Source organism: Oryctolagus cuniculus, chromosome 5, assembly GCF_964237555.1.
Source record: "Oryctolagus cuniculus chromosome 5, mOryCun1.1, whole genome shotgun sequence".
Taxonomy (NCBI): Eukaryota; Metazoa; Chordata; class Mammalia; order Lagomorpha; family Leporidae; genus Oryctolagus; species Oryctolagus cuniculus.
This window is the reverse complement of record NC_091436.1, coordinates 33,026,069-33,049,519: the sequence shown is the minus strand read 5'-3', so window position 1 is coordinate 33,049,519 and position 23,451 is coordinate 33,026,069. Positions and strand designations below refer to the sequence as shown.

General features: G+C 38.8%; 1 protein-coding gene across 1 annotated transcript in view; it reads left to right on the top strand.

Annotated features, from left to right (window-relative positions):
* Window positions 1-12,225: 12,225 nt before the first annotated feature.
* The window catches only part of PDE7B (phosphodiesterase 7B), a 358,034-nt gene continuing 346,808 nt past the window's right edge, over window positions 12,226-23,451 (top strand). The window contains exon 1 of the mRNA XM_008263552.4: window positions 12,226-12,673. Within this exon, the coding sequence (XP_008261774.1) occupies window positions 12,653-12,673 (21 nt within the window). The 5' untranslated portion in view covers window positions 12,226-12,652. The remainder of the gene's footprint in view (window positions 12,674-23,451) is intronic.

Below are 23,451 nucleotides of genomic sequence, written 5' to 3'. Positions count from 1 at the left end.
GGAGTATTGAAGTCCCCCAGTACTATTGTATTGGAGTCTAAGTCTCCCTTTAAGTCCCTTAACAAATCTTTTAAATAAACCAGTGCCCTGTAGTTAGGTGCATATACATTGATAATTGTTATATCTTCCTGTTGAATTGATCCCTTAATCATTATATAGTGCCCCTCTTTGTCTGTCCTAACAGTTTTTGTGGTAAAGTTTATGTTGTCAGAAATTAAGATGGCTACGCCTGCTTTTGTTTCATTTCTGTTGGCATGGTATATCTTTTTCCAGCCTTTCACTTTCAGTCTGTATGGATCTTCATTGGAAAGATGTGTTTCTCGCCATTCCCTCCTAGCTTGTAGGGTTTCTGATGAGAAGTCAGCTGTGAGTCTGATAGGAGATCCTCTGAGAGTAATCTGACGTTTCTTTCTTGCACATTTTAGGATCTTTTCTTTATGTTTCACTGTGGAGAGTTTAATTACAATGTGTCGTGGTGAGGATCTCTTTTGGTCGTGTTTATTAGGGGTTCTTAAATGAACAGTCAATCATAGAAGAAATCAAAAGGGAAATTAAAAAAAAAACCTGGAAACAAATGATGATGGAACCACAACATATCAAAACCAATGGGAGACAGCAAAAGCAGTGTTAAAATGGAGGTGTGTAGCAATTAGTGCCTACATCCAGAAATTGGAAAGGCATCGAGTAAATCATCAAACAATGCATCTTAGGAACCTAGAAAAACAAGCACAAACCAAACCCAAAATTAGTAGGGGGAAAATAAGTGAAATTAGATAAGAAATAAACAAAGTTGAAATCAAAATTTTACAAAAGATCAGTGAAATGAAGAGCTGATTTTTTTGAAAAAATAAATACCAAAAAAAGAGGGAGAAGGCTCAAACCAATAAATTCAGACATGAAAAAGGAGATATAATAACAAACACCACTCAAAAAGAATCATCATGAATTACTACAAATAGCTACATGCCAATACACTAGAAAAATCTTAGAAGAACTGGGTGGATTTCTGGATACATACAATCTGCCAAAATTGAGCCACAAAGACAGAAAACTATATAGACCAATAACCGAGATGGAGATGGAATCAGTAATAAAGATCCTCCCAACAGATAAAATTCCAGGACCAGATGGCATCATTGATGAACTCTACCAGGCTTTTAAAGAACTAATCCCAATTTTTCTCAAACTATTCAAAACAATTGAAAGGGAGGGAATCCTCCCAAATACCTTCTATGAGGCCAGCATCACCTTAATTCCAAAACCAGAAAAAAACATAACAAAGAAAGAGAACTATAAACCAATATCTCTGATGAACATAGATGAAAAAATCTTCAACAAAGTACCAGCTAATAGAATCCAATAATATATCACAAAGATCATTTGCTTGGACAAAGTGATTTTGGAAGAATTAATATCATAAAAATGTCCAGAATACCCAAAGTAATTTACAGACTCAATGTGATCCCAGTCTAAATACCAATGACATTCTCCTCAGATCTAGGAAAAACAAAAAGATGCTAAAATTCATATGGAAACTCAAGAGATCCTGAATAACTAAAGCAATCTTAAACAATGAAACAAAGGCAGAGGCATCATAATACCAGATTTCAAGAAAAACTACAGCTCAATTATATTCAAAACAGCTTGGTACTGGGACAAAAATAGACATGTAGACCAATGAAACAGAATAAAAACCCCAGAAATTAATCCAACGTGTACAACCAATTAATCTTTGACAAATTATCTAAAATCAATCCACAAAGAAAGGGCAATCTCTTCAGCAAACTATGCTGTGAAAATTGGATCTATGCATGCAGAAGTGTGAAACAAGACCCCTACCTTACACTTTATACAAAGATCAACTTAAAGTAGATCAAGAAGCTAAATCTATGATCTGATAGCATCAAATTGCTAGAAGAAAACACTGGGGAAACTCTGTAAGACATTGGCATGAGGCCGGTGCTGTAGCTCACTAGGCTAATCCTCTGCCTGCAGAGCCAGCACCCCGGGTTCTAGTCCCAGTTGGGGCGCTGGATTCTGTCCCGGTTGCTCCTCTTCCAGTCCAGCTCCCTGCTGTGGCCCGGGAAGGCAGTGGAGGATGGCCCAAGTGCTTGGGCCCTGCACCTGCATGGAAGACCAGGAGGAAGCACCTGGCTCCTGGCTTTGGATCGGCACAGTGTGCCAGCCGTAGCAGCCATTTGGGGGGTGAACCAACAGAAGGAAGACCTTTCTCTCTGTCTCTCTCACTGTCTAACTCTGCCTGTCAGAAAAAAATAAAAAGAAACTCAACAACAAAACAAAAAATCCAGTTAAACAATGGATGTGAACAAGCATTTTTCAAAGGATGAAGTACAAATGTCCAACAGACATATGAAGAAATGCTCAGGGGTACTAGCCATCAGGGAAATGCAAATCAAAACCACAATGAGGTTTCACCTCATCCCATTTAGAATGGCTATTATCCAAAAATCAAAAAGCAATAAATGCTGGTGAAGATGTAGGGTAAAAGGTACCCTAAAACACTGTTGGTGGATATGTAATCTAGTACAACCATTATGGAAGACAGTATGGAGATTCCTCAAATATCTGAAAATAGATCTACCATATGACCCAGCCATCCCACTCCTGGGAATTTGCCTAAGGAAATGAAATCAGCATGTAAAAGAGTTATTTGTACACCCATATTTATAGTAGCTCAGTTCACTGTCGCCAAGATAGAGAATCAACCCAGATGCCCTTTAGTTGATGACTGGATAAAGAAAATGTGGTATATATACACTATGGAATACTACTGAGCTGCAAAAAAAACAATGAAACCATGTCTTTTGCAACAAAATGGATGCAATTGATAACCATTATGCTTAGTGAAATAAGCCAGTCTCAAAAAAAATAAATAAATAAAATCAAATATTATAAGATTTCTCTGATACATGGCAGTTAATATAGAATACAAAAAAAGTATAGGTATGAAATTGACATTTTGTGATATGATTGTTGCTTTTAGCCCCTATTTGTAATCTTTTGGAACTGTGGTTTTCCTATTTTCACTTGTTGAATATTATGATTAATGGTGAATTAAGCATGTGACTATAAAGTAGATTAAAATTATGTCTTTGCAAAAACTGGTGCAGATGGGAAGGGAGGGAGAGATTTTGTAGGGGGGAGGAGAGAGTAAGTGTGTCTTCTTAGAATTGTATCTGTGGAATTAAAAAAAATTCTGAATTTTGAATATTACCTTTCAATGATCTTGGAAAGTTTTAATTATCAATCTGTGGCCCCAAAGTTTTCAGATAAGCAATTATGGCCTTGGACCAATATCCACTCACTCCAGTATTACATGGTATTTCCCTTTGCTTTGTATTCTCATTCACATTTGCTACTGCCGGACTCTCCAAGTTATATAAATTGTATGGAAATGCTTGTATATTAATGTGTATTAATATGTCTTAATTTTACTTAGGTTGAAATATCTTGCAAGGTATCCCTTATTATTTGACCTTATTATGTCTTTGATCATACCAAAGACTTTCATTTCAGTCTAAGCTACTCTTTATATTTCCTTTGTAATCTGCTTTTGTATTTTTTAGAAAGCGCTCCTACTTTGATACCTTGTATATGTAATCATAGATTTTCTGATACCTTTATAGCTTTGTTTTTTCATGTTTTCTTTTATCCAACTGCAATTTATATTTGCATAATAGTTTTTTGAAAGAGTCAGAGTCTAGCTTGTTTGGATGTTTTACAAACGGCTAGTCTAGTCCCAACTTCATTTACTAAGTATCCCATTCTTCTCCACTCATTTAAAACACCGCTTTTGTCATATACTAAATTTTGAAATCAGTATCAATTCTCTTTTAGACTTTTTTATGTTCCATCGATTTATTCTTCTATTTATATTAATTCTGCAACTTTCATTTTTATAGGTACCTAATAGCTACAAAAAGTGTTCTTTGTTTCTCTCTCAGTAAATTTAACATTGTTTACTATATATATTTTTTTTTTTGACAGGCAGAGTGGACAGTGAGAAAGAGAGACAGAGAGAAAGGTCTTCCTTTTGCCATTGGTTCACCCTCCAATGGCCGCCGCGGCCGGCGTACCGTGCTGATCCAATGGCAGGAGCCAGGTACTTATCCTGGTCTCCCATGGGGTGTAGGGCCCAGGGACTTGGGCCATCCTCCACTGCCCTCCCTGGCCACAGCAGAGAGCTGGCCTGGAAGAGGGGCAACCAGGACAGAATCTGGCGCCCCGACCGGGACTAGAACCCGGTGTACCAGCACCGCAAGGCAGAGGATTAGCCTAGTGAGCCACGGCGCCAGCCTGTTGACTATGTTTTACACCTTGAAACACAGTTTTCCTTGGATTCTGTGATATCATATCTTGTTTTTTTATTAAATTCTCACCCTCTCTCTCCATACTTTACATATTCTTCTCCATCTTTGTATATCCCTTAAATATTCATGTTCTTTTTGATTTCCCCTCAATTCCTCATCTTTCCTCACACTAGACATACTTCCTTAGTTCATATGGCTTAACTGATGAATATTTTGCTACTCAAAAACTGTTCTTTTAGCCCAAGTTCTTATGAGTTTCATAACAACATATTCACATCTACTTCAATGTTCAGTTCAAGACTGAACTTCCCATCTCCCTGGCACACTTAATAAAAGGCACTCACTTGACATGACTAAAATTTTGAGTATCATCTTAACTGACTCATCCTTTATTCTTCCCAGTGTAACCCTCATCTTTCTCCCTCCGTTGTCTCCAAATCCTATTCTTGCATTTCCTAAACAACTCTTAAATTTTCTCATGTTCTCCCTATCCACATTACAACTACCGCCATTTTAGCCACTATTCTTTGCATCCTTTTTTTGTCTTCAAGCTTCCCTCGTTTGGTCCCCATAGGAGTCCCAAAGTGGTATTTCAAGACACAAATATGACCATGTCCTTTACTGCTTAAAACTCTCCATTTCTCTTCGAGCAAATTTCTAATTCCTTATTATGTTCAGATGGCCCTGTGCTTTCTATACTTCCTATCACCCCAGCCACACTGAGCTTACTGTGGTCCTTTGGATGTAGTCAGCTCATCTTGCCCTATATGTGTGTCTAAGTGCTGCCATCTCAGCGTGTAACACTTTTGCAACCCTAGTATTCCCTCATTTTACTCATCTCAGGTACCCCAGCCTTTTTCCAGAGTTCTTCTTTCATATCCTTTAGATTTCATCTCTTATGTCAGTGTTTTCAAGGAGAAGCTTTTGTTGAGTCAAAAATTTGGCTTCAGTCTCACTCTATGCCCCCAAATCACTCCAAATTTCCCTCATCATGTTACTCTTTCCTTTGTATTGTAGCCATGCATTTAATTGTTTTTATCCAGTGCTCATTTTGCTAATAGGAATAGTGTGCTGCTATTTCAGCTTCCTACTTGCAAACTTTATATAATCTCTCATTCCCTGAGTCAAGTTCAAATACCAAATTTAATTTTCTATCATTTTATACTAAACTAGGATGTAGGGACACAGTATGTTACTCATTTCTCTTCCAGTATATTTACATTATGCTGAACCTATAAGTCAGTCCCTTAATATAACCCATATCTTCCTAGTTAAAGATAAATGAAAGCTCCTTTTGCATAGTCTTCCTAAATTCTCTCAGGTGGGTGTAGTCTACTTTTCTATGAATTTCCATTGAACTTACCTACCTTTAGAGTCCTTATTGCCCTCAATCTCCGTATCACTATTATTAAAATGTCTCATATATATAAGAATTAAATATTTCTACTTATACTTGAAACTGAATAAACAGTTTTTAAAGGTAAAAACCACTTGTTATACATCTGTCAACCTCATTAGTATGTTAGGCATATACTTCTGGATTATTCTAATGAAATATACTCAATGAGTATTCCTTGAATGATTTTAACATCTTTAAGTTCATTGAGGAACTTGTCAACCTGGAGGTACAGCAGGAGAAATGTATTTTCCATTCCAGTAATAAGGACAACTGACAAGTGGGGATAAAATCTTCAACATAAGAATTTATATGGGGAGGGAACCCAATTCAATCCACAGCATTGACTATTGGAACTTGACTTCTAAGAGATCATTATTTTAGTTTTTCTTGTTCCTTTATGGCCTTTCCTTCTTGCTCTCCTCTGCTAGATCCTCCTCAGTCTCCCATTATCTGAATGTTGGAGAATATCAGTTCAGTCTGTTTTCATTCTCTAAGTGCTGCCATGCCCTCCCATGGCTTTCAATACAGTTTCATCTATACATAGTTCTCTAGAATTACATATAAATTCCCTACATGTTACTTCTATTTGGATGTCTCATAGATATTATAGAGATAATATGCTATCTAATATCAAATAATTCATAATGACTGAACACCAACCAGCCCTTGTGCCCTTGGCTATCATACTGTATTTCTCTGATAATTCAGACTTTTTATTCTCCTGAATGATTATTTCTTTTTTAAAAGATTTTTATTTATTTATTTGAAAGTCAGAGCTACACAGAGAGAGAAGGAGAGGCAGAGAGAGAGAGAGAGAGAGAAAGGTCTTCCATCTGCTGGTTCACTCCCCATTTGGCCACAATGGCTGGAGCTGAGCCAATCTGAAGCCAGGAGCTTCCTTCGGGTCTCCCACATGGGTGCAGGGGCCCAAGGACATGGGCCATCTTCTACTGCTTTCCCAGGCCATAGCAGAGTGCTGGATAGGAAGTGGAGCACCTGGGATTTGAACCGGGACCCATATGGGATGCCAGCATTGCAGGCGGCGGCTTTACCTGCTACACCACAGCACCGGCCTCCTGAATGACTATTTCATATCTTCTTTCCTCAAACCTCCACAGTCTTTCTTATCCTTTATCTTATCCAATAGTCTAAATTCCTATTTTGTTGAAACATTAAGAAATCACAGAGAATATTCACATTCTTGTACCGCCCTTCCATCCATTTACCAGTACCTATACCATTTACTCTGCCTTTCTTTCTGTTCCTATGGGTGAACCATCCATGCTCCTTCCCAAAGTCAACAACTCTAAGTTTTATATCACGGCTGAAGCAATTTAACACCAACTTTATTTGTTCATGTTTTTCTAGATGGATTCGGCTAGGTATCCTAGTATTACAAGACTGAAGGTCGGGCTATGTTCCTTTCTGGAGGTTCTGGGAAATAATCCACGTCCTAGCTCACTCAAGTTGTTATTGGAATTTGATAATTTACTTCTTGGCAGTTTCAGGACGGAGGTGCCTGTTTCTTTGCTGGCTGGCAGTTTAGAGATCATCCATAGCTCTTAGAGACCACTCTCTGGTCCTTGCACATGGTCTCAACAACTCAGAGCCAGTAGCAGAGCGTTGAATCCTTCTCAAATTGGAACTATCTCTGATTTCTTCTGCTGCTATACCTGTTGCGTCCAGCCAGAAAGATTTCTCTGCTTCTAAGGACTCATGTGGTTAGATTGGATACACTCCAATACTCCAAGATAAATATTTCCTTTCTTTAAGGCCGATAACCTCTATTACATTGTCAAAGTCCCTTTAGCCAAATGATATGACATATTCCCAGGTTTGGAGAGGAGAATGTGAACATCTTTAGAAGGCCATTCTGCCCGTCACACAGTCCCTTTCTCCTCTCAACCGAATCTTACCTCCCCTCAAGTAAACAAAATGCCAGTGTTTCTCTCATGTTGGCAATGCTCCCTGGACTCCACTCTCCCTTCTAATTCCTGATCCCTTTCCGTGCTCTCTTCAGGAACAAACACCTTGAAAGGTTTGCCTATACTCCATGTTCCCAATTCTCCATTTTCTCTTGATCTTTCACCCAATCTACTGCACTGAACCTACTTTTGTCAAAGAAACAAGTTAAAGGGTCAACTCTGCATTCATCTAACTTTCATTTTACACAGCTGATCACTGAAATATTTTGTTTCCCTTCCAAGAGACCACCCTCTCCTGGTCTCTTTGGGACCTCCTAAGGATTCCTTGTCAGTCTGCTGTGCTATTTCTTCCTCTTGTTCTTGACAACAGTAGACTACCTGCAGACTTTCCTACTGCATTAATTCCCAGTCTCATGGCTTTAAATACACACATAATGGTTTCCAAATTTATTTCTACTTCCTGGAGGTATTCTCTTAATTCTAGCCTTATATAATCAGCCACCTCTTCAACATATCCAGGTGGATATCATATAGGCAAGAGTAATATATTTAATATCAGACTCTTCACTTCCTCCCATCTCTTGGTCCTTACCATCTCTATTTTTCCACCTGATGATATCCCAAAGATTGGAGAAGTCATTGGCTCATCTCACTAATCTTCTTTTATATAACTAGCATCCTCCTTTATACTATATACTTCATGATGACATTTAACAAATCCTACTGGCTTTAACACTACAGCAGACACAGAAGTCAACTGCATTTAGTGACCTCCACCAAAAATATTTTGGCTGACATCACCATGATTTCTGACATGTTTTACTGCAGTATTATCTTTGTTAGTCCCTTTCGTCCACTCTGATCACCACACAGCTGCCAGAGTGATCCTGTTAAAATTAAGACAGATCACCTCACTCTTCTCCCTAAAGCCCTGTGTCATTCAGAGGAAAATCCAAAGACTGTGCAATTGACCTAGAAAGTCTTACATACTCCATCCCCCTGAAACTTCTCATCATCTCCTGCAACTTGCCAATCACCCCACCCCTCACAGCTTTGCACTTGATCATCCCCTGTCTATAATGCTGCTCTCCTACTCTTCCCTCATCACCTCTGAATTTGTACTCAAATATCACTTTTGCACTGATTTCTTCTGTGGATGCTTACTTTAAGGCCTTTTTTTTTAAAAAAAAAAGATTTATTTATTTATTTGCAAGTCAGAGTTACACAGAAAGAGGAGAGAGAGAGAGAGAGAGAGGAGGTCTTCCATCCAATGGTTCACTCCCTAGTTGGCCGCAATGGCCGGAGTTGTGCCAATCCGAAGCCAGGAGCCAGGAGCTTCTTCTGGGTCTCCCACATGGGTACAGGGGCCCAAGGACTTGGGCCATCGTCTACTGCTTTCCCAGGCCACAGCAGAGAGTTGGATCGGAGGTGGAACAGCTGGGTCTCGAACCGGCGCCCATATGGGATGCTGGTGCCCATATAGGATGCTGGAGCTTCAGACCAGGGCATTAACCCGCTGCACCACAGCACTGGCCCCACACTTTAAGGTCTGGACTACCTATATAGTCCATGAGCTTTCCTTCTTACATTTTTTTCACTGCAATATTATTACTGTGGAAGATCCTATATAATTTTTTTTATTTATTGGTATAGTTTTCCTCCCATCAGAAATATCTATGTTTCATGAAGCTATGGAAGAGTGTGTGTGTGTGTGTGTGTGTGTGTGGACAGAGCAATCAGTAGTGACTGTTGCTATGGGTGGAAGCTCCAGATTTTCTTTATTTTTTCCTCAAAATCAGGTTCTTCTTCTAGTCTTTTTCATATCCGCAAATTGCACTTCTACTTCAGTTTGTACAAGCCAGGAATGCCGGGACTATTCTTGATTTCTCTTTCTCACATGCACCTCATACCTTCAAGTTCTATCAATTTTATCCATAAATACCCATAAGCACCCGTCCAGAATCTGGCCCTCTTCCCTTTGCCATTGTTCTTACCCAAATCCAAGCCACGACCATCTCACATCTTATTGTAATGCCTCGTTACTGGTCTCCCTGCTCCCCCTTTGCTCCCGGGGAGTCAGCCGTCCATACAGAAGAGAACAATCCCTTTGGAACTTATGTCATATTATAGGCATTGCTCAGCTTACAACATTTCGATAGGTTTTCGATTGTGGAATAAGGTCTGAATCCTTATAAAACACTTCCTGGTCTTATCCCTGACATAGTTCCCTAAGCCCATTTCTTGTCTTTGTTTGTTCACTTTTTTTTTTTTAATAAATTCAGTTTTTAAAAAAGATTTATTTATTTATTTATTTGACAGGTAGAGTTACAGACAGTGAGAGGGAGAGAGAGAGAAAGGTCTTCCTTCTGTTGGTTCATCCCCCAAATGGCAGCCACGGCTGGAGCTACACTGATCCGAAGCCAGGAGCCAGGTGTTTCTTCCTGGTCTCCCACGCGGGTGCAGGGGCCCAAGGACTTGGGCCACAGCAGAGAGCTGGACTGGAAGAGGAGTAACCGGGACTAGAACCCAGGGCCCATATGGGATTCCAGCACCGCAGGTGGAGGATTAACCTAGTGTGCCACGGCGCCGGCCCGTTTTGTTCCCATTTCTGTTCCTTGAATACTCACCCGTTCTCAGCCCTCGACACTGCGTCCTCTGCCTGGAATGCAGAGATGCACAACTAGCTTCTTGCCTTCCTTGAGGCCCCTGCTCAAAGTCCTATACCACAGTGCTTCCCTGAACATCCTACCTGACACAGCACACACACACACACACACACACACACACCATGCACCCCACCGTCCTCTTAACCTGGCTGTATTTCAAAGCCCTTATTAAAGCGGTCCCCCTTATCTATCATTTTACTTTCCATGGTTTCAGTTACTTACAGTTAACTATGGTCTGAAAACATTAAATGGAAAATTCCAGAAATGAACAATTCAGAAATGTAAAATTGCATGCTATTTTGAAGAGGGTGAACAAATCTCACGCTTCCCACTCCATTCAGCCTGGGACGTGAATCATCCCTTTGTCCTCACTTCATCTTATCACATAGGCATTGCATTACCTCACACCTCACACCATCACAAGAAGGGTGAGTACAGGGCACAAATACATTTTCAGAAAAATCACTGAAGATTGAGAGTGCATACACGAAACTTCTGGAGTCTGGTGTTAAAAAATCCTATTTCATTACTAGTTATTGATTTTCATCTCTTACTGTGCCTAATTTATCAACTAATCCTTTTCATAGTTCAACGTGTACAAAAAAATCATTGTACACATAGGGTTAAGTCCCATCCATGGTTTTGGTCATCTACTGGGTCATCTTGGAACTCATCCCCAAAGATAAGGGAGGAACTACTGGATATTTGATTTTATTTACTTGAATATTTTTTGCCTATGTTCCTGCTTCTCCAAAATGCAAATCTGGGGAGAAATTCTGTTTTGTTCCTACTGAACCCCAGCATGAACTCCAACAACTATAGGGTTAGACTATCATCACTATCATGTGGGGATCTTAGATGGACATACCTTCTTTCTCAAAGAATCAGTATCAACACTTGAAAAAAGAATTCTGAGATGTCTTGAGTGTTGCACCTACCACTAAAACTTGTGTGTCTTAGAGCAATGGAGAAATCTGATTGGCAAGTGTGGGTCACCTGTCCCCTTAGAGTTCTGTTGTAAGGCTGACTGGGGAAAGGCAGTGCAATCCATAGGTAGAAGAAGGAAAAGTTCTCAAAAGCAAAAAATGAGTTCCTAACTACAGGATTTGCAATGGAAATGGGGGAAGGAGAGGTGGGCATGGGGGAGGCAGAAACAACAGATGGCCACCACAGAGATTTTCCAGAGTGGGAAGAGAAACCCAGGGCTAAGCCGGGGGCCCCTGGTGGAAGAAGTATCCCTAAATAACTGTACATTCACACCCTTTGGGAGAGAGGAGGTGGTATTCCCCAGGCCTGCCCACACGGCCTCACCCTGCCCTGCTTCGTGAATGACTCCTGCGGGAACTGCGGGAGGGATGGCCCTGGCAAGAATAACCCTGAGGTCTCACCACAGAAGGGGCAGGAAAGACACAGCTGCAGCAGGAGCTCTCTGCTGCTCGCATGTCACACTGTGTCATTCTCCAGCGCATTTGCACAGTCCAGCCTCCGCCGCCATCCAGATTAATTAGCTACTCACTTTTAGGCAAGGGTAAAACCAAATGAGATCAAAAATAAGCAACAGCTGTGATGTGGGCACACACACACACACACACACACACAGAGCAAAAATATAGATCCAGCTGCTTTTCACCAGCTCAGGGTTTGGGGTTCAATGTTTCTTTATTTACGTATTTTGATAGATCTAACCTCAAAGTCTTATACATTTTTAAAATGTATTCCTGAGTATTAAGCACACTTCTTAGGTGCTCCTGAGTGTGGGGTGCCCAGGCCCACCACAGGCACTCACTCATTCTTCCCATAGTACAGCACTTTACAATTAATAGCACATGCAGAGGAAAAACTAAACCCTTTGACGTCACTCTTGCAACGAGGAAACATAAACAGAAAAGGCTCCACTCCAGTGAGCTGCCAGCGTTGAAGCCGATTGGTCCCTGCTTTTCCTTGCCTGTGGCAACTGACAGCAACTCCCAGCCTCGCAGGCCGGCTGCCTGCTCACCCAGCCAGTCGGTCGGTCTGGGCACTGCAGCAGGCTCGGCTCTGTCCCAGCGCTTGTCTGGGAGAAAAGTGTACTCAGCCAGAGAGAGACTCGCTTCCTACCTTCCTCCTTTCTCGACCTCTCTGTGTGCTTCTGTGAATATTTTTTTTTATTCCCCCCCTCCTTTTTTTTTTTTTTTTTTTTTTTTTTGTTGTTGTTGTTGTTGTTGTTGACTTAATTCTATTCCTAATCCTGGATGAGGTTGCTGGATTCTGCAGCACAAGTCTTCATGAACAAGCAGCACCGCACAGAGATTTCACGGCATTCAAAGGTCACAGAACTGCCACTATGGTTAAATGTCTTGTTTAATGGTTGAGGTATGTACAACAAATTTCAGCGATGAGTTCATTTTTCTTGAGAGGAGAGCGTCACAGAGTGAGGGCAGGATTTTTACTTAAAATGAACCTGTGCATATAGATAGATAATTAGATATTTCTCGATATATATTTTTTTGATCTGTGATTGTTACTACAGCAACAGCTTTTGAATTTCCTTCCTTTTTCTAGGCGGACTGACTAAACATTATCACTTACCCCGAATTAACCATTTGAGGGCAACAGGCTTTCATTCCAAACAGTGTAATGGGAGACTCCTGCATTTTCTCGGCACTTTGAGCCCCCACGGAGAGCCGGTTGTTGGTGGCTTTTTTTTTTTAATGAATGCGATTTTTATTTTCTACTGTGAATCTTAAAGTGTAGCGTCTTTTTAATCTTTGGTGGGATAGGGTAGGAAAATGTTGGTGAAGGGACTGGAGGCTTATGGAGCAGGGAAGAAAATCAGTTCTTTCTCTTGAGTTTGTCATGTTGGTTGATAGCAGACTTCAAGATGAAGAAATTAGTGGGACAAAAAGGAAGAAGCTGATAGTGAGGTCGTGAGATTGGAGGCAGGAAAATCTATAGGAGGTGTCCACAAACATTGAATTCTTGAGGAAAATTCACTTTGTCACCTTGTTGCATTTAAAAAAAATGTTTTGGCTTCAGGAGTCAACAAAGGAGATGTAAATACTAACTTCTGTGACCAGTGATTTAGATCTGATTATTTACCAAGGAAAATAAAAACTTCTTTATGAACTCTGTAAATGTTCTAATTGTCTTTTCCTGCAATAGTTGAAAGCAGAGTCAGATATTTAATTAGAGAGCTAAGTGATTGAGCCTGGGGACTAATTAATCATCTAAAAATTCTGTTCTTCCTGGGATTTCGCCTGAGTGCCTATTGCAATGAAAGAATAAGCATTATTGCACCAGGAGGTAGGTGTATGCATTCACACACAGTAAATTCACGAAATGCTGCAGGAAGCAGGGGATTAGACACGGAGCTAATGGTGTTTTCAATGGCACATTATTGTGTATGGGAAATCAGAAAGTCAATTTGTGTAAAAAGCAATTCAAGTAATACATGGTTAATATGAATTTCCTTATTACCTTTCTCAAAGTTATGCAATAGCCAATAAGACCGGATTATTTGAACCCTGTTCCAAAATTCTGACATGATTTTCTTAAAGTTTTTATTCTCAACACTGAAACCAGAAATCTTTAAAACTGGGTCATGTAAGCAGTCGTATTGAGCAAAGTATCAGACACATAGTACGTTTCAAAGGGTTAACACCATTAACTGTATAAGACTGTAATATACCACGTTAAGAACTGCAAAAATATTAGCTCTGAAATGCAGAGGATGTGCCCTGAATGGACAATTGCTTTTCTGCAGTGCCTAGTGGGAAAACAAGGACTTTGTGTGTTGCAAATGCATAACTGCAGCTCCTCCATTTCCTCTGCTTTATCTTTTATTACTGGCTGCTGAAACAAAGAAGGGTGTCAGGAGTTACATCTTGATTGACATTTTCTCCAATAAAATGAAGTTGCTTTTTGTCTGGAGCAGAAGCCCAGAGTTAACTAGTTGCAACTCCTAAACCTGTATCCTCTTTGTAAGAATTTGTACCTAACACAGTAAGCTGTCTGATTTCAGAGTGCATTCAACTGCACAACATATGGTGACAAAATCATCAGTAATTGTATGTCAGCAAATTAACTGGGAGAAACTTTCTCAAATCAAATTACTTAGTATAGTGTGGAAAAATCCAAAATGTGTCAAGGACAGGTGTCAATTTAGGGAAAACAATTACGCCAGTGCATCTTCTCATACCTTCCACAGTCAGTGCAGAACAAAGCTACCCATTGTCGAGTACTGATAAAATCCTAGTTAAAATGTTTCCTGAGGACTCACCACCCTTCATCTGTTATTAATAACATTTAAATAATTTTCAAATGTGGCATTTTCAGCTGTTTTTGAAAAATATTTTCAGTATTAGTCCAGCCTAAAATATAATCTAGAAATCAGCAGTCAGTGATACCAAGGAGAATATTATTAATATTGAAGTGTATTTTCAGCCTGAGGATGTGTTAAATGCAAAAGTGAAATGTCCACATTTCTTACAGTGGGAGTGCCCACCTTGAAAATGCCTCTGCTAGGAATTAGTTTTCTCAAGCCTAATTTGTTGTTAGCCATGCCCAGATCACAGGGGAAGTTGCTTGTTGATTCACTGAACATAGTGCTGGAAGGAATTTATTAAGCTGTAAATTAATCCCAAGCATGAACGAAAGGGCTTCATGCAACTGAAGAGAACTGTCAAGTCTAACGATCAGAATAGACTTCAGAACATCTGAGTGTAGAAAGTATCAGATATTCTAAGTGGTTCAGCTCACGTTGTTGAGATATGTAACTTATTAGAGAACCATCTATGAATATAAATTATTATCCAAAGAATCTACCACCTTAAGGGTTCTACTCGTGTGTCCCAAAGAAGTTTTCAGTTAGATAGGACTCTGTTTTCTAGAAGGCACATCTGACTGGGAAAGAAAGGATTTGGCATTTGGAAATGTACCTGGTCCCTGTTCCTCCTAGTGGCAGCAGCAGGGAGCACTTCTGCTGCCCACATGACAGTAGCTGGGGCCAGTACCCTAGGAATTCCACAAGCGTCCTCGGTGGCTCTGTCAACATCCTCACTCTGACTCATGGGGTGGCGCCTATTTGGTGTGTTGATAGTCTTTAAAATGGCTCATCTGCAGATTTGAGGAAAAGAAGAGGAAAGAGAATGCAGAAACTCAAACCGGTTGAACAGTTATAGTGCCAGGCATTCTTAGAAATTTGAATACAGAGAGTGAAAAGTATCAAAGTTCAAGTGTAAAATTAAAGCATTTTTGCTCATTCATTTTCCCTGAGGATCAGTTAACTATCTGAATGACTTACTTTGTATATAGGGAGAGATTGCATGAGATGTATTACAAAAGGCAGGGGACAGAGACAGGGACTAGGGTGGGCATCCTCAGTGAGGCGCCAGCTGGCTGGGTAACTCCAAGCTACTTGTTTACCCTTGACCTCACTTTCCTATTCTATCAAATGAATTGATTGTATTAGGTTATTTCTTACTCTTCTTTAAATCAATCTTCTATGCTTCTCTTACTCTCAACCTGGAGTTTTTAAAAAAATATCACTTATATATAAATGTGAAAGGGACAGACCTTTATTCAGGAAACGTATGTTTTGTTGAACATCATGGATGAGGTCTGTACAGAGTGGAGTGTGGAAGAAAAAAGTTTGAGAGGGAGGTAGTGATGAAGGAAAACAACATAGATGAGGTGACTACGCCACTTGGAATTCAAGAAAATCTCAAAAATTTACAACTACTTGGAAATTTATTTTTTCTTATGATATTCTTTAATGTCAATTAAAGAAATCACCATCCTTTTGAAATCCTTTTGAAATTTGCATAATGGTGTGCTTAAAAATAGAATCTAAAAGAGAGCCAAAGTTTTCTCAAAGGGTAAGCTATTCACTGTATGTATGTGCCTTGGTGTCATCTGCCTCATCCCTTACACTTTGAGCCTAGGCCTTGTAGAAAGCAGAAGTCCCTAGAGAACGTTGAGAGCTGTACCAGATCCCAGCGCATTTGGCACGAGGGAGGAAGCTTCCTAGCTGTGATGGGCTCAGCGCTGACACACAAGTAGCGGGAAACACCCTGGTTTCGGGAACCCTCTAATGGTGACTGAGGACTTCCCGAGATTACTCACGTGAGTTAAGGTCAATCTCTGGAGGCCTCAGTTTCCTCATCTTTAAAATAAGGCTGTGGCTGCCTTTATCCCTCCTAATTCTGTGGTTTAGGACAAGCGATTAAGACTGCATCATTAGCAGGCTTTTTTTTTTTTTTTACTCTTTCTCCTCTTTCATACCTTATTCCCACCATTCCTTATTATAGTTTGCTGTTGCTCAGTTACCCAATTTCACACAATTATTTTCACCTTCAGTATAGTCCCATTGCCTAAGAAAACCAAAACGGAACCATGACCCCAGGGATTGAACAGTTTCACCCCAGGAAGGGAGACCCCACTCCTCTCCCCCGTTGTCATGTGTCTGGCTGATGTACCACCCCCTGGCCAGAATACTCCTTGAGATGACAAAGGACATGCTTTGTGTTCATTGGAGCGCTGGACTTGTCATTTTCCTCAATGCCAATCATTGCTTAATTACTTCACTTATCCTCAACTCCAGTTCTGATTTCTTTAAAGCACAACTGAAAATATGTTGAAAACTAAGTTGAGGGAACCCTCCGAAGAAAATTTTTGGTGCAGTTGTCCATTGTCTGCTCAGAGGTCTTGCACCACTGGTGTAGGGTTACTCTCTGTCATAGTGGTGGGATTTGAAGTAATTAGATTACCTTAACGCACACACCAGAGGGATCCCATGTGGTCTTCAGGATTCCAGAGGGCACCACCTCAGAGGGAGGCCCTACCATGAACAGCCACAGCATGGAGAATTGGTCAATTTTGTTACATTTTTCAAACTAATTAAAAATGCAACGTATATTTATCCAAATAATGCCCAGAGAAACCACACATAGACTTTAAAAATTATATGTCAATTATTCAGGAAACATGGACATTAAGATGTATAGTTTACGCAGTTATGCAAGCAACTAATTCTTCAGTTTCAATATGATTTATACATTTCTTGGTTTTCCATGAGGAAAAAGAAAAAGACCTTCATTTCCCTTTCTCATTATGCCACTTGCCAGCTGCATCCAGTCAGATGAAAGAACTCACTCATCTACACAAGTGTAGAAAGCATTCTCATGAAAGGAGATGCTTCAGCAAGACAGAGGTCGAAAGAATGCCTGGATTTAGCAAAGGTCATGAAGTCTAAGAAAGAGATTGCTTTTCATGTGTTAGAAATATAGTATATTTCCATGTCCTTAAGACTAGTGTTCTTGCTTTTCCAATGAAAAGAAAATCTATTAAATTTGCTTTTTTCATTTGATTTGGAAATTGTTAAGTATTAATCATTTAAAACATTTAGCATTTTTATTTCCTGTTTTTCTGGACCTTTATTGGTTTTTTTTTGGAGTAAATAATGATCTTTAAGTTAAAATAAAAGAAATAAAACAGGTAGGAAATTGTGTGATGGCAGTTTTGAATGTCTAGAACTAACATTCTAAACTTTTCTCTGTAGATCTCCTTTGATTATTAAAATCATTAATAGTTAGGAAAATATTCAATGGCATATACATATAACCTATATATAGATAGGTTATATATAGAGATAGATATAGATATGTATATAGATATATAGTTCCAGATGTGAAGAATTGTATATTTTTGGCAAATTATTTAATATTTTTTATCTTTTGAGTCTCTAGAATGTAAATTTATTATTATTTTATTTATTTGAAAGACAGAAACAGAGAAGTCTCCCATTTGCTGATTTACTTCCCAAATGCTTCCAACAGATGAGGTTAGGCCAGGCCCAAATCAGGAGTCTAGAACTCAATCTAGGTCTCCCCTCTGGATAGTAGGAACCTTACTACTGGAGCTATCACCTGCTGCCTCCCAGGGTGCACCTCAGCAGGAAGCTGGAATTGGGAGAGGAGCTGGGAGTTGACCCCAGACAGTGTGATAAGGGTGTGGGAGTCCCACACAGCAACTTGTAGCTTCTTAACCACTAAGCCAATGACCCCCTACTAAAATAACATTTAAAATGAAGTACTTTTAGTTTCTAAAATTTCTGGCTTTCATATGTAATTTCATATGTATTAAAACACTCATTCATAAGACCAATGTCACCTGATTCTCAGAACATCCCTGTAATGTAAGGATTAGTTATGCATGTTGTAAAGTCAAGGAAACTGAGGCTCAGAGAAATTAGAGCTAGCAGAGTTGGAAATCAACCTTTGCTGACAGTTTAAAATATTTTTTTATTTTTAAAATCCATCTTTAATCATTCTGAGCATGAGTTGGGAAACATTTTAAAAGATTTATACAAAGCATAAAAACATCTGTTTCAAAAATGCTAAAGCAGCCTACTTACTACGTTTCTTTAAGGGAGATTCAACCGTCTAGAGTTCCGAAAGCATTTCTCTCACACATATTCACAGTGGGTGAATCTTAGCCTTAACCATCAGAAGCTTTGCTCTGATACGCAGTGTAGTACAATGGTCAACAGGGCACAGTTTGCTCCTTATTGACAAGGTGGAGGTGCTGCAGCATCTGCCTCACAAGACTGTTGAGAAGGTGGAATGGACTTTTATTTGTGAAGTGTTTAGATCGTGGGTCTTGAGAATGTATCAGCTGGTATTATTTGCTCACAAGTTTTTAAATCTCATGGAGTCATAATTATTTTGTGCCTAGCGCTTTGTATGCTTTAAACGTCTATGAGAAATACTGTTTTTGCTGTGGTTTGTCCCCCTGACTTCATGGATTAGAAGCGTGATTCCCAGTGTAGCGCAGGTGGGCCCTTGTGGGAGGTGTTTGGGTCACGGGGGAGGAGCTCTCCTGAACAGATGCACGTTGTTGTCGTGGGAGTGGGTTTCTTATCCCGAGTGTGGGTGGTTATAACAGCAGCTGCTCTCGCCCCCACACCGTCTTGGTGGCTCACTCTCGCCCCTGCACCTTCCGTCACGTCGTGCTGCGTGCGGTGGATGCCGGCACCACACTCTGGGACTTCCTGGCCTCCAGAACCTTGAGAAATGAATTTCATTATAAATGACACAATCTCGAGTTTCTGTTGTAGAACAGAAATTGAACTAAAACAAAAGGTTTTATCTCATTTTTTCCTTTTGGGTTAAATTATAGCATACATAAGAGAACATTATCTAGAGCACGATTCATTTATTATATGTGAATCCCTGTGTAACTGTTACCCAAGTCCAGTAATAGAATGTGATTACATGACTGACACCTCAGAAATCTCATTATGCCTCTTTCATTCCTTTATTCTCCATTACATCCTGAGACTCAAGAGGTTTTTACATTTAAAAGTAATTCAGAAAGTTCACGGAAAAATGAAATTCCAAATGGTATCTCTTCAATTTTGATTTTAGTTTTTGTTACTAATACATAGAAAAATATTTTTTCAATGTGTTATCAGCAACCTTGCTTAGCTTACTTGCAAATTATAATACTTTATAGATTCTTCTATTTTCTGTATAGATAACCATGCCATCAGGAATTCTGACAGTTCTATGTCTTCCTTTTTTCGTACTGCTTACTTTATTTCTGGCTGGAAATTTTCAGTAAATTGTTGGGAGTTAATAGTGGAAAACATTATCTTATTTCCAATCTGAGAAGGAAAGCTTCCAACATTCACCGTGAAGTATAATATCCTCTGTAAAATTTGGAAGCTTTCTTTTATTCCTAGTTTGCTACATATTTACTTTATTAAATGTTCTTCCTGACATCTATCATATGATTCCTTTTAATTCTATTATAGCAGTGGTTGATTTTTAGATTGTCAAATTAAACTTGAAATCCTGGAATAAACTTAGTCGTGATATGTTATGCTGTTTTGTAGAAACCCGTTTTACCTTATTTTTTGGAGTGCCATTGATTATTAAGGATTTTGAAAATATGTTGTTAAACATTTGGCCTAAAATTATTCCTTCTGTTAATGATCTTATCAAGGTTCCACTGGCATCATTACATTATTTAGGAAATAGTCCATATTTTAAAATTTTCTAGGAGAGTTTATATAAATTCATATTTTTTTCTTAAATGTTTGATCAAATTTATAAATAAATCTATCTGGGACTGGAATATTTTCTGCATAAGTTTTTAGTTACAGTTTTATTTCCACCGGTTTTATGGGCTATTCAATTTTCTGCTTTCATTGTCAGTTTTGGTGAGTTTCTCAAGGTCTGTATGGGTTCATAGTTTTTCAGTCTTTCTTCTCTTTGAATATTTACATTTAAAACAATAAATTTTCCATAACGTAGTTTCAGTTATATCCCATAGGTTTTAAAATGTACCATTCTATTATCATTTAGTTCAAAATAATTTAAATTGCAATTTTGTTTTGAATTCATAGATGGTTTGGAACTACATTTATTAATCTGCAAATACACTGGAATATTCTAGTTGTTATTATCCCCGGTGTATTCTACTGTGCTTATAGGTCATACTGTACATGATTTAGATCTTTAAAACATATATAACCCAATATATAATTTTTGTAAATGTTTCACATGTAATTGAAATGAATTTATTCTACAGTTCTTACGTATAGTGCTATGTACGATGAGAACTTGAAGAAGTTTGTGAAACTGAAGTTAAGAAAATAATTTTCATGTAAGAAAATGAAAACAATGCATAGCTTCTTAAAAAGTACATTTACATTAAGCAAGTTTCATGTATTTCATATATACAGATTTAGGAACATAGTGACACTTGGCCTCCCCCACCTACACATACACACTCCAACCCTTCCTCCTCCTCCCTCTCACATTCCCACTCTTAATTTTTACAAAGATTTATTTTCAGTTTCCTTAACGATCATATAGTTAACCTTACACTAAGTAAAAGAGTTCAACAAAGAGTATGAAGAAAAAAAAAGAAAACAAACATACAAAAATCCAAAACAAAATACCCATTGTTCCTCAATGGAAGAAGAACAATCATTGAATCTCAATATGTCTATTTCACTCCAAAACATTACATTTCAGGTACTCTATTAGTTACCTTGGATCAGGGAAAACATATGATATCTATCTTTTTGGACAGGCATATTTCATTAAGTACAGTGGTTTCCAGTTGTGTCCATCTTGTTGCAAAAGACAGGATTTCATTTATTTGTTTTTTACAGCTGAGTAGTATTCCATGGTGTATGTATACCATAATTTCTTTATCCAGTCAACAGGTGATGGACACCTGAGTTGATTCCATTTGTTAGCTATTGTGAATTATACTGCAATGAACATAGGGGATAGGGTGGGTACAGATAACTCTTTCATATGGTGATTTCTTTTGGATTAGGTAAATTCCCATGAGTGGGATGGCTGGATCATAGGGGAGATCTTTATTCAGATTTCTGTCTTCCACTGTAGTTGCACCAGTTTACATTCCCACCAACAGTGGATTAGGGTACATTTTCCCTCACATCCTTGCCAGCATTTGTTGTTGTTGATTTCTGTATGTGAGCCATTCTAACTGGAATGAGGTGAAGCCTCACTGTGGTTTTCATTTGTATTTCCTTGATGGCTAGTGATCCTGAGCATGTCTCAAATGTCTGTTGGCCATTTGAATTTCCTCTATTGAAAAATGCCTGTTCAAGTCCTCTGCCCATTTCTTCACTGGGTTGTTCGTTTTGTTTTTGTTGGATTTCTTGAGCTCTTATGGATTCTGGATGTTAAGCTTCTATTAGTTGCATAGTTTGCAAATATTTTCTCCCATTCTGACGGTTGCCTCTTCCCTTTCCTGAGTGTTTTCTTTTGCAGTGCAGAAGCTTCTCAGCTTGATGTAATCCCATTTTCAATTTTGGCTTTGATTGCCTGTGCTTCTGGGGTCTTTTCCAAGAAATCTTTGCCTATGCCAATTTCTTGTAGAGTTTTCCCAATGTTCTCTAGTAATTTGAGGGCACTGGGTCATAGATTTAGGTCTTTGATCCATTTTGAGTGGATTTTTCTGTAAGGTGTAAGATAGAGGTCTTCTTTCATACTTCTGCATGTGGAGATCCAGCTTCCCCAGCACTCATTGTTGAAGAGAATGTCCTTGCTCCAGGGATGGTTTTGGTTTCTTTGTCATTCAAATCATCTGTAGTTTTACTGATTCTTCTGCTTTTATTAATTAATGATAGATTACATATATATTACAAATTTCAACATGACTAAGGCTTTGTCAATTTTTCTTTTAGTTTGGTAATAACTTACTCATATATTGTATTATACAATGTGAAATTGGCATTTTATAGATCAAAACTAAATATTTTGATACTATGCTTTCATATCCTGCCTTCACGGGGGGAGGGGTAATAATTGGTTCTTTAGGAGCAAAACATGCCTTAGATCTCAGAATAGTTTGTGACCCTCTAAATAGTTTTACTACATAAATTTTGATATATGTATTATATATCTGTTTCTTTCAGGGAAGTGAAATCAGGGAAATGAATATCTAAAAATGTTTTTTAAGGGGGTACCATAATAATGAAATATAGGTTGACAATTACTTATTTGGATATGAATGACAATTACTTATTTGGATATGAATGCTAAATTATTTTGAACTTCCTGATGAACTGGAATTTTATAATAATAAGACATCACTTCAATTTTTTTGTCTTCAGTTCTACTTTTTTTTTAGTTTTTTTTTGTTTTGTTTTGTTTTGTTTTGTTTTTTATGTGACAGCTAGAGTTATAGACAGTGAGAGAGAAAGAGACAGAGAGAAAAGTCTTCCTTCTGTTGGTTCACTCCCAAAATGGCCACAACGGCCGGTGTTGTGCCCATCCGAAGCCAGGAGCCAGGTACTTTCTGGAGTCAAATGAGGGTGCAGGGGCCCAAGCACTTGGGCCATCCTCCACTGCCTTCCTGGGCCACAGCAGAGAGCTGGACTGGAAGAGGAGCAACCAGGACTAGAACTGGCACCCGTATGGGATGCCGGCACCTCAGGCGAAGGATTAACCAAGTGAGCCACAGTGCCAGCCTCTCAGTTCTACTTTAATAATCTGTAAAGTTACCGTTCCATTAGTTACTGTTTTCATAGCTTGTCATTTTAGATTCCTATAATTTTTAATTCTTATATGTTTATGTTTTGGATGTGTTTCTTTACAAGGAACAGA